Source organism: Cupressus sempervirens, chromosome 3 (genome assembly GCF_028749045.1).
Source record: "Cupressus sempervirens isolate cs-2001-9-10 chromosome 3, ASM2874904v1, whole genome shotgun sequence".
Lineage (NCBI taxonomy): Eukaryota > Viridiplantae > Streptophyta > Pinopsida > Cupressales > Cupressaceae > Cupressus > Cupressus sempervirens.
In genome coordinates this window covers 90,151,335-90,163,546 of record NC_143120.1, presented here as the reverse complement: position 1 = coordinate 90,163,546, position 12,212 = coordinate 90,151,335, and the positions used below count along the sequence as shown (strand labels likewise).

General features: G+C 37.6%; 1 protein-coding gene across 4 annotated transcripts in view; it reads left to right on the top strand.

Moving 5' to 3' along the window:
• The first annotated feature begins 11,502 nt into the window (after positions 1–11,502).
• The window catches only part of LOC149564918 (GDSL esterase/lipase WDL1-like), a 119,997-nt gene continuing 119,287 nt past the window's right edge, over positions 11,503–12,212 (top strand). For all 4 annotated transcript variants that reach the window (XM_089818457.1, XM_089818456.1, XM_089818455.1 and 1 more), the window contains exon 1: positions 11,503–11,693. In XM_089818457.1, coding sequence (XP_089674583.1) covers positions 11,583–11,693 — 111 coding nt within the window. In that variant the 5' untranslated portion in view covers positions 11,503–11,582. The remainder of the gene's footprint in view (positions 11,694–12,212) is intronic.

Below are 12,212 nucleotides of genomic sequence, written 5' to 3'. Positions count from 1 at the left end.
AAGACATATCATTGTAAACAATCTTAGTATGAAGGATGTCAAAGGAGTAGTGAACCAGAAAGTCTATGAGAGACTCATAGAGAAGAAGACTCTTGTAAGGGAAGAAGACCTTGAACTTCAGAAGTCTATGCTAAGGACCATTTGCAAGGTTGATGATGAAGATGAGATTAAAATATTATTGAATAACCTTGTTCCATACTTGAGGAATAAGTTAAGGCCATTCTTATTTATGGTTGGTAGAAGGATAAGTTGAGAAAGGAGACGACAACAACTATCAGTCAGATGTTGCCAGAGTCATAGGTAGCACCTCCTCCAACTCCTAAAACCTTGAAAGTGTTAGTAAGTGGTGATACTATGAAGATTGATCAAACCAATGTTACAATTAACATTGATGTTACCAATCCATTTGGTGGTTTCTAACCAAATGTACCTGATATTGAAGATGTTGAGGAAAAGTTGAAACAAATTGAGGAAGAGAAGTGACTAATAGAAGTTGAAAAGAAGAAGATAGAGGAAGAGAATCAACAATTTCTTGAGGAAGATAGAAAAAGAAAAGAAGATGAAAATAATAGAAGAATTACAGAAGAAGAAAGGAAAAGAAAAATTAAGGAAGAAGAAAAGAAAAGATCGGAAGAGAAAATAGAAAGAGAGGAAAAGGAAAAGAAAGAAAAGGAAGAAAGAAGGACTAAGAATGCAGCAAAGAAATAGAGGGAGGATGAGACTAAACCATCTACTTCATCTACTTTGCTCCCTTTTGCAAGTTTGTCTACTGATGATGATGATCAAACTGATCTGATTTCATCCTTATCTAAACTTTTATAGAAGAATAAAATAGTGAAGATTTTATAAAGGACACTAATGGAAGTGACTGATAGATTGCACTATACTTTGACAGTATAGCATACTAAGTTCAATCCTAAACAGAGAGCACAAGTAGTGCTAAATTATTTTGATAAAGAGTTTACTAATGTATTGAATGTTATAGAGGTGAAGGCTCAAATTTCCCATGATGCTAATCTGTTTAGCACCATCTGCTAGAACATCAAGAACAACTTAGTCAATCTTGATACATGCATAAAAGAACTTTGAAAATGTCAGCAGGAAGGGAAAGCTTTTTATGTTAAGTGTACCTTATCATACAAACTGACTAAAGACTTGGACAATCAAATAGAGGCAAATATGACTGAGCTAGAGGCTTTATCCAACCTAATCTAGCACCCATCTAGCAAAGTTGATGATATTGAGAGTCAATTTTCCAGTGTTCACAACAATATCAGGAAATTAGAACTTCAGAAAGAGCAGATATTGAAGAGAACATCTGATTTCAAATAATCCATTGCTTTGAACTTATAATTTTTTGAGAAGCAGCTAGAAGAATGTGTCAAGGCCAAGGACACGTATACAAACTTTTTGTATTTAGATATCAATGCAGTTGAGATTGCATCATATGCATTATGTGCAATTCTCACACTAGCAAAGTCTACCAATGAGACATGGAACAAAGATATGGATAGTTTGAAAATTGTTTTTGATGATTGTATGAAAATTATTTTAGCATAAGGAAAGACAACAATTTTGGTAAATTTTTTATAGTTTTTGGACAAAATCTTGACATTTTGACCTTTGTCATTGATGTCAAAGGAGGAGAGACGTGAAAATTGTATTGTATATATGACAAAAGGAGAGATTCTTGAGAGAGATACATGTGGAGATTGTAAAAGTATGAAGTATATTGTAAATGGGAGCATATATGTAAAGTTGAACAAGTTGTAATAGATGTAATGTTTATATGTTATTTATGTTTGTTTTTGTCACTTAGCCAATTTTTCCTATTTTGTTACCATCAATGCCAAAGGGGGAGATTGTTGACAATTGGCTATTAGTGATATGTAATTGTTGTCATTTATGGCAACACATGATGTACATGTTGACAGGAAACCTAAAAAATAAAGATACTTAGTGTTTGGTTATCAAAAAATTGTCTAAGTATAGAATTTGGTTTACAATAGTGTATTGTTTTGTTTATAGCATGTTGCAGACGTCATATTATGACAAGTGAAGTTACATGGAGATAATATACATGTTGGTGATGACGTATATAACATTGGAAGCTTGTACAGAATGTATGGAACAGAGTTAATCATGTTTTGATGATGCAGGACAACAAAATTAAAGGAAAGAATTATTTTGTTTACAAAACAATTACTTGTCCAATTAGAGCCGACATCCTAGATGTTTACTCTAACTTGGAAAAGTGAATTGTAGTCTTAGCAAACCTACTAATAATTTGTGTAAAGGCATGGTATCTATGCAAAGGGCTTCTTGTGATAATAAGTGTGCTTGCAAGTGTTATTTGTGTAACATTGTGTAAGCGAAGTAAGATTATGAAGTGAGCAAAGTTTTGTGAAAGCAATATATAAAAAGTTTTGTATGAACTATCTGGTGATCCGAGATCGAGCTAAAGATTAGAGATCAGACAAAGAAGGCAATAAGAATAGGTTACTTGTTTGAGTAATGAGCTCTTCTTGTAGTTGAAATTGCATGTTTGGGTAGTGGGCTCTTCTTGCATACATTATACTACAACTCCTAACAGGGTTGGAATCTCCTAACAAGGATTCAAAGTCTCCTAATAGGGACTTCTTATACTAAATTTTCTCATTGACTCCTAATAGGGTCCATCCTCTAACAAGGAACATATATATCAATATATTATCTATTGGGTATCATCCCCATCAGGGTTTTCCCTAGTTTACAAAATATGGTGTTATGAGTTATCTTTGTGCATTGTTATTGTACTGTTCAACATCATGGTTTAAAGTAAGTAATAATATCTAGTTGGCGACTAAAGTTTGTAGATTGTTGATTCACACCCCCCCCCATTCCTATTTCTAGCACTACTCCCATATACAATCTGGAATGTTGATTTACCAGTACTCCTATTGATAGAATTGTTATATGAAAATTCTACTTGTGGTAAAATCATATCCTATCATTTTGGCTTGTCTCCAACCAAACATCATAACAAATTTTCCAAACTATGATTCACAACTTATGTTTGTCCATCAATCTGTGGATGATGTGATGAGCCGAACTTCAACTTTGTCTTCAATTTCTTCCATAATGTATGCCAAAAATACCCAACAAATTTGGTATCTCAATCTGAAACTAAATTCTTTCGCAGACCATGTAGTCTCACCACTTCTCTGAAAAACAACTTTGCCACATGAACAACAACACTAGTCTTCTTGCAAGGAATGAAATGTGTCATCTTTGAAAGCCTGTCAACCACCACAAAAATAGAATCACGCCCTTGTTGAGTCCTTGGTAATCCAAGAACAAAATCAATGCCAACATCCTCCCATGGCTTCTTTGTTACAGGTAATGGCTAATACAACCCCATATTCTGCTTCACTCCTCTCACTGTCTAACATACTCTACAACACTATACAAATTTCTTCACATCTCGCTGCAATTGTGGCCAATAATAGTTCTCAGCAACCAAAGTGATGATTTTATCTCTACCAAAGTGTCCATAAAATCCTCCACTATGCTTCTCCTTGATGAGATTCTCTCTCATTGAACTTCTTGGAATGCACGACTGACTTCCTTTGAACAACATACCATCTTGGATTATGAAATCCAACCACTTCATCCTATCAAAAGTAATAGGTTATGTACAAGCTTTCCATGCTTCACCAAAATCAAGATCCTTTGGATACAAATTACTGAGTTCCTTGAACCCAACCACCTCAATCTGTATTTCCATCAGCAAAAGATGTCTTCTACTAAGAGAATCTGCAACTCTATTAGACTTCCCACTCTTATGTTTCAAAACAAATGTATAGCTCTACAGAAACTCAACCTACTTCAAATGTCTTTTGTTTAATTTGCCTTGACTATTCAAATATTGCAAAGCTTGATGATCAGTATAAAAAAAAAACTCCTTAGGGAGAAGACAATGTCTCCACTTCTTCAATGCCTGAACTATAGCATAAAATCTTGATCACAAACAAAATATTTTCTTTTGGCATCATTCAACTTCTCACTAAAATAAGGAACATATCTACCTTCTTGGCTCAAAATAGCTTCTATTGCAGTACCGCTAGTATCACTATCTACTTGAAACACATTGTTAAAATCTAGAAGTGCTAAAATGGGCTACTCTGTAACTTTCTATTTCAACTTATTAAAACTCTCATCTACTCCTATAGTCCACTTAAATTCTTTCCTATCCCCTCTCATTATTTCAGTCAAGGGTCCACAAATACTACTAAATCCTCTTATGAACTTTCTATAAAAACTAGTTAGTCCATGAAAAGATCTCACCTTTATAGCACTCTTTGGAGTAGGGCATTCAAGGATAGCCTTCACTTTCTCCAAGTCCATTTTTAGACCCTTTTTTATACTACAATACACCAACTCCTCCTTTACAAAATAATACTTCTTCAAGTTTTGTTGGTTAACAATTTGTCTTCCTTAATATATTGGTTTTTACCTTGACTCTTTATTTTCTCTATGGCTTATGGAAAACACAAAGTTAACCATAGAATGGGTCGATGTAGTAATGAATTCAAAGTCCCCTAAATTGAAAGGTACAACTCCCTTATAAGTGCAAGATATATAATGAATTTTTTTATGTGATCTTTTGGGGGTATGCTCTTAACCCAAGAGCAGAAGAGGCAAAAACCAAGTTGCTTAAAACTTTAAACAACTCGGGCAAGAAAAGGGGCAAAACTCACTTAATGCATTCTACTTAAATGATAATGTAGGATGTTGAGAAACATGCAACAATAACTAAGATGGAAGGAAGAGAAGAAAAAACCATGAAATAGGTAATTCTTGGATTATGAAACTAAGTTGATGGTTTGATAATACCCAGATTAGCTATTCGTCAACCACTCTAGTGATCAGTTTCATCCCAACAGTGTTGGGAAATGAGGAAAATGATAAGCTAAAGGAGAAAGTCTCGAAAGAGGAGGTTAAGAATGTTGTGTTCTCTATGAAAGCTGTCAAGGCACCAGGCGCTGATGGATTCCTGCCAGCCTTCTTCCAACATTTATGGGAAGTGATTAAAAATGAACTAATTTGGGCCACTAGGGACATTATTAGAACTGGTAAAATGCTAAGAAGGATCAATAAAACATTTATCATTCTCGTGCCTAAGATACAACCAATAAGGGATTTTAGACCGACCAACCTTTATAATACTATATTTTAAGTTTTCTCCAAGGTGTTGGTCAATAGGATTAAACCCTTTCTAGATATGGTTATCGGGAGCCCTTAGAAGAGGTTTGTCCTGGGTCATCAAATTCTGGATGTTGTGACTACCACCCATGAAATCATTCACTCCATAAAGAAGAGTCAAAGACCTGGTATGGTTCTTAAACTTGATATCTCAAAGGCCTATGATAGAGTCAATTGGACCTTCCTTTATAAAGTTTTGGAACATGTGGGGTTCAAAAAGGACATGGTGAATGTCATAAAAAATATGGTGGACACCATACAATATGAGGTGCTGCTCAATAGGATCCCTTAGGGAAACTTTGATGATGGTTGAGGTTTGAGATAGGTGACCCCCTATCCCCTTACCTTTTCATTATGGTGTGTGAAGTGTTAGGAAGGTCAATTTGCAGATTGGCTGAGTTGGGTGACTTAAAAGGTATCCAGCTAGCAACTACTCTGACACTTGAGGTTATCCAACAGTTTATGGATAACACTTTCCTTTTTGGTGAGTCTTCTGTCCAGGAGGCTAGAGCTTGGAGGACCCTACTCACCAATTCTAAGAATTGTTCACGTCAACAAATTAATCTGGTTAAAAGTAAGGTCTTTTTTTTAACACCCCTAAGGTTTTGCAGGTTAAGGTCAAAAATATTTTGAGATGTCATTCTATGGACCTCTCAGATGCCTACATGGATCTTCCCCTAACAATCAAGGATATCTCTACCACCTATTAGAACACAGTTCTAGAAAGGATGCAAAAAAAAGCTTGCTAGGTGGAAGGGAAAATTACTTAGCAATGTGGGAAAACTACAACTCCTAGTGGTGGCTCTAGAAGGAATACCAATCTACTCCCTTTCCATATTCAAGATTAATCAAAGTATGGCAAGAAAGCTCGAAAGACTGCAAAGGAATTTCCCTTGGTCTGGCACGAAGGAGAGAAACAAATGGAACCTCGTCAATTGGGGTACTATTTGCAAACCTGAGGATAAAAGGGGGTTGGGAATAAGAAGAATTTTTTATATGAATAAAACACTACTCGTGAAAATGGGGTGGCAATTGGTGGAAAACAAGACCGACTAGGGAAGAATCACGAGGGCCAACTACCTTACTAGCATCCATTTCAGATACAATCTCCTCAATAATGATCTCGCTAGTGGCTCCAAGGTTTGGAACAATATACTCAAGAATAGGTCTCTACTAAGGAAAGGTGTGAGGTGGCTGGTGGGCAATGGTAAAAAAATAAGATTCTGGGAGGACAACTAGTAAGGGGGGAAACCACTAATCTACAACAAATTCAATAGCCTCCAAGGAACCTTTAAAAGAATGGTAGGGGTAAAGGTGGAGGACTATATTGATGACCAAAGGAAATGGAAACTTTTAACTACTGCAGATATTCCTAACAAAGAGGACCCTCTAGTTAAAGAATTGGAGAAAATGATTAGTCACCATTTACTTCCATTGCGTACTCAGCCTGTTGAAGTGATTTGGGACAGGAAGACTAATGGTTGGTTATCAGTTAAGTCTGCTTACTAACTTATTTCTAAAAAAGATTAGACTTCAATAGGCTGGAGAAAGATATGGAATGATCAGTTGCTACCAAAACTTAATTTCTTTTGGTGGGCAATCATGCATGACAAGATCCTAACTACTAACAACCTAAGAAGGAGAGACATGTTGATCTCCAATAGGTGCTATCTCTACAAGGAGGAAGAGGAAAGCATTGTGCACCTCTTTCTTAAATGCCCCTATACTTTGAGGGTCCGATCCTACATCTGGAACAAATTCCTGTTGGCTTGGGTCATGAACAGAGGCATGGAACAATTTGTGGAGAATTGGAATTGCCCCTTCTACCACCTCCACCTTAGAATCCTCTGGAATCTCTTCCCCCACATATTTTTTTGGGGCGTCTAGAAGGAGAGGAATAACTGGGTCTTTTGGGAGGAGGAAAGGGGAGAGGAGGTTGTGGGAGAGATATTGAGAAAGCTCATCACAGAGAATGTTATGGTGGCTAAGTTTAGAGTGCCACAGGAACTCCTGAATAGGAAGAAGGTGGATGTTGCTTGGAATTGAAATATTCTCCCCAACTTCCAGAAGTTTGACAACTCAAGAATGTTAGTTAGAAAAAGTACTCATTGGATCCCTCCTACATTATCTACTGTCAAACTCAACTTTGACGGTGCAACGCATGGGGGTTTGGTAGCAGTTGGAGGTGTGTTGTGAAACGAAAGGGTGATGTGCTATTAGCCTTCTCAGGGAATTTGGGCCAGGGAACTAATAACATGGTGGAGGCCACTGCCTTACTTTGGGGGCTAAAATTTGCCATGGAGATGAAGGTTACAAGGTTAATTATAGAATTTGGCTCTAAACTCATCATAGACTCTATCAAAGGGTGTGCTCAACCTAGTTGGGCTTTGCATTGCATCATGGGGGATATTTGGCATCTCCTGACAACCCTTGATCATTATGACTTACAACACACTTACAGGTAAGGTAATGCGGTGGTTGATGCTATGGCAGGATTGGGTTTTGATTTCGAGAACATAAAAAGCTGGAAGAGTACTAAAATGTTACCAAATTATATAAATTCCCTAATTAGTAGGGAAAAGACCCCCTAAACTATGATTGATGACTATCCAAATTTGGAGAATGGGTAAATTTGTGGCCTTGCTATTATAATGATGGTTAAGATTGCTTTGAATTTAACAAGACATTTCACAAGGATCAACCATGTGGATTGCACCATGCACAGGCACAGTAAAGGGGAAAAAATTAATAACTTGACTTTAAAAATAATGCCATCATTTTTTGGTGGTATGGGTTGATTACGGAAAAAGTTTCCATTATCATTCATGCTAGATCATCAAGGTGTTACGTGCAGATTATTTGTACTCCCTGTAATGATGTTTTAAACTGGCTAGTACATTTTGGAATTTGCATCTGCGTGAAGTATAAGGAAAAAGGCATTTTAACTGCTAGATACACCATTTTTAGCTCTGCCTCTATGATTTTTTGGATGATGTTCTCCTTGCCAATGAAAATTACCGAGATTGTGGAAGAAGATATCGTTGAGGAGAAAGTTTCCATGGGTGGGGACCTCAATAGACTGGAGCCCATGAAGATGGAGAATTTTTCCAAAAGGCAAGAAACCTAGATAATGTTGAAGGAAGGAGGGTTTGTCCCTTACATATAGGCTATGGCTAGCTATGACGAGAATTGTTCCCAACAATTCGGAAATAGCTGGAAGGATAGGCAGGTTACTATCAATGGAATCACCTTTCAGGTGAATGAGGAGATCATAGCTATGGCAACAGGCCTAGACATTAGTGGCAGGAAATGGCAGAAGGTTATGAAGGTGGCAGATGAAGCTAGCTTATCTAGTTTCTTCAGATGCAATGAGGCCTCAGACCGATATCATGGTGGTTTTAGGAGGGACAAGCTTCTAGAGACATGGGACAATGTGTGCCTGGTCATTATGAAGTATCTCACTCTGGAAGGCAGACACAATGTGTATTATTTTTATCATTTCCCTTTATTTAACCACTTTCATAATAGGGAGTTAGTTTATATTCTCTTTTTTTAGATGCATGCCCTTGAAGAGACTGTGATGGATGATAGGGAGAAAAATAAATAAAGGGGCTAATTCCACTATTTTATACCAAGGGCTCATGTTTCATCTTTTTCAGTTCCACCTGGCCCTTTGCCCTCCTCGTGTGATTGCCATTGATAATCTCCTTCCCTTTAGGCCCCCCCTTGGTCTGGAGTTTGCAGGTGGTAGCTATGCCCCTACCCCTCAACCCTTGCCAAGCCAAACTCTAATTAAGGGTAGGAAAAACAAAACCCTGGCCTTGGAGCCGATTGGCAATAAAAAGACTAAAACTAAAAAGAGGGTGGAGGTGGAAATTAGGGATTCAGATGATGAAATATGTGGTAACAAAAGAAGGTTGGGAATAATAGCTAAGACCCGAGGTAGATACAAACAAAAGGCCAGTCACTCTTAGGAGGAGGGGGAGGAGGAAGATACCAATTCATAGGAGAGTGATAAGATCTTAGGGGATGGCCAGGAGAAGGGGAAGGATGAGACTGATAAAGAGGTGGAGAAGTGGGATGATATTGTCGATGGTACATGGGATTTTGAGGCAGAGAATCCTACCAAGGACCCCTCCCAAGACCCCATGCATATTTTTGCCACCATCACTTTGCCTTCTGCTATTAACTAGGATACCCCCAAACCTGATAATGCCTCCTCGAACACTATCTCTTCCTCTATAAGGAAAGAGGGTCTAAAATTTTTAAGGCCCCCCATTAACAATCTAGATGTGCAGGACAAAAGGAATTCTCTGACGAAGTCCAACAAGGCTCTAAACCTAGGTAATACGAACAATGGTGTTGTTACTCGTAAAGACTTCCAGGAGCTGAAGGACAAGTGCAATGCACTGGAAGAGGGCTTAACCCTCTTCTCAAAGTTGACCTTAAAGGTGACCCATGCGGCTGCAACTACTCTCCAGCTGTTGGCTCACGAGTCGGAGGAGGAAGGCCTTAGGAAGGAGGACTTGAAGTTGCTCTACAACTTCCTCGTCGAAGACTGGGCCAAGGTTCTCCTTGTTGGGAAAGGAAAGAAAAAAGATGCCAGTTAGTGGCCTCTTAGTACCTGGTGTTTTTTGGTGCTTTGCTAGTTTTACTCTCCATCCTCTGGTGATGGTTTTGTTTTTTTTGTTAAACTTGGTCTTTGGCTGTAGGTGGTATGATGCAATGACCACCTACATGCCTTTTGTTAACTTGTTAAACTTTGTTGGTATTATTGATTTTCTACTAGTTGTTTCACCATTGTTGTAAGGGCCAACCCCTTAATTTTGATTGCTTTTATATTAAAAACTTTTGTAATTTGATTATTATATAGCAAACTAAGTAAAATATTATAAAAGTAACTGATATGCATTTATACTTTATAATATATTAATTATATAATAACATTAAAATATTTGATTTTTTAATCACTAATTACAAAGAACTCGTCGTAATAGTACTATAACTAACAACAAGTATCTACACATCCTTACCATCCATATTCCTTACCATTTATATTTTATACCATTTTTAATAGACTAATATTACACTTGTCAATGTACACCCCATACCTTCAAACAAATTCTCCATTTTATTCAAAAGCATTTGACCAAATAAACACCCAAACTAATTGATGGGAATGTCTAAAATTCAGTTATTAAACAATCTTTTCAAAATCTAATAAATTTTATATAAGCCAGCATCTTTTACTTAATAAAACATATATTTATACCTTTACTTTTAATATATTTCCCTTCATAATTTGCATGGTTGGATTATTGTAAAATAAAAAGTTTACTTTGTCGGTAAATTAATTTGAAAAGGTTGGTTTTAAATACAAAGTCAGCTCAAGATCACATTAGTTTTAATATTTTACTCCATTCACGTACGAATTTGACTGTAAAAAATGCTTCCATTGGCCACCCAGTTCACCGCGAGAGGTTACCGCCTTAAAATTGAAATACAAACATCGTTCTCAATGAATACTGTACGGGACGGCGCAGATTCACTCCGATCTCGGCGGAAGGTACTACGAGATCTCTGGATAGAATGTGAACCTTTGACGTCTGCAAATTTGCCCCGCATTGAAGTGATGACCTGGTCTGAGCTCAAATTATTTTGTGGGGCTTTATGTTGTGGTTTTATTTATCCAGAAGTCCATGATGCGACAGGACGCTTCTCTTTGCATGATCATGGCGTGACTTTTTCACTTAGAATTGCCTAAAGTTGCTTACATTTGTTGTCAGAAAATAGGGTTTTATATGTATTTCGTTAGCAGGAGCAATGTCATTGAGAAGAGAGTACGTACGTCAGGCGAGGCAGGGATGGAGATGAGGATCTGTTTGGTCTCCTGTGAATAAGCAGATTAGGCAAAGGGTTTATTACATCGCAGGGCCCCACAAAGAGGCTGCAAAAGGTGAAGCCTAATCACAAATCTGGTGATTTCCTGGTTTAGAATAGTTGATATACATGGCATCCTTCCATTAGGAGAAGCTTCGCTATCCAACTAACGGCACTCAGCAATACTGGTGCGACACGTTACCGATTCTGAGCTTGTATTCCCCACGTGAACCCCCCAAAATAATTGCTACCGAAATCGAATATTTCGAAAGAGGTAAACAAGTCCAAGGGCACGTGCCATGTCCGTGAATTTCAGGATAGAAACTACTTTAGTCCTGAATCGGCTATAAGTAATCGGATTCCTGCCAGATCTTGAGTAGCAAGCGAAATGTGAGCTTGACACAGGTATTTATATTTTTATCGGCTTTGTTTCAAGGCAAAGGAAGAGGGGTTCGATCATGGCGGGACATATTCGACCGCAATTTGTATTGTTTGGAGCTTCCTTGACGGAATACGCGTTTCAGCCGGGAGGCTGGGGTGCGAGCTTGGCCGACATTTACGCCCGTAAGGTGCAGAGGAATTTTTTCTTTCTTTCCCGCTTGCTTTTTTCTTTTCTTTTCAGTTTTTCACTGTTGCAATGCGGAATGCCTTTTCTGTTATTTCCCTTTGGTGATTCTCTGAAAACACTCTGTTTTTGTGTTGCAATTCCTTTAAGATTTGCTTGCCGACGTTTTTCAAATGTTGCCTGATCGCGGGAGGAAAATGTGCGGTTCTGCTTCTATTATTTTGGTTTGGTTCCATGGAGTTGATGCAGATATGGCTCAGAATATTTAGATTTTGTATTTTCAATGGTTTTGCTTTTACATATAATTTTATTTTATTTTTTAAATTTTGATGGAAGGTTCAGATTTGGGAGGCCGTCAAAATCATAGGGGCACTATATCAAAATTGCAGGGCACCATCAGACCTCATCTCTTATGATGTCCGAGTCTTGCACCCAGCAAGACTTTTCTCTAATGAATTCTATGTGAGCCATCCAACTTCACCAGTAGACCAAAGCCCCATTGACTTCACATATAATTTAAAAA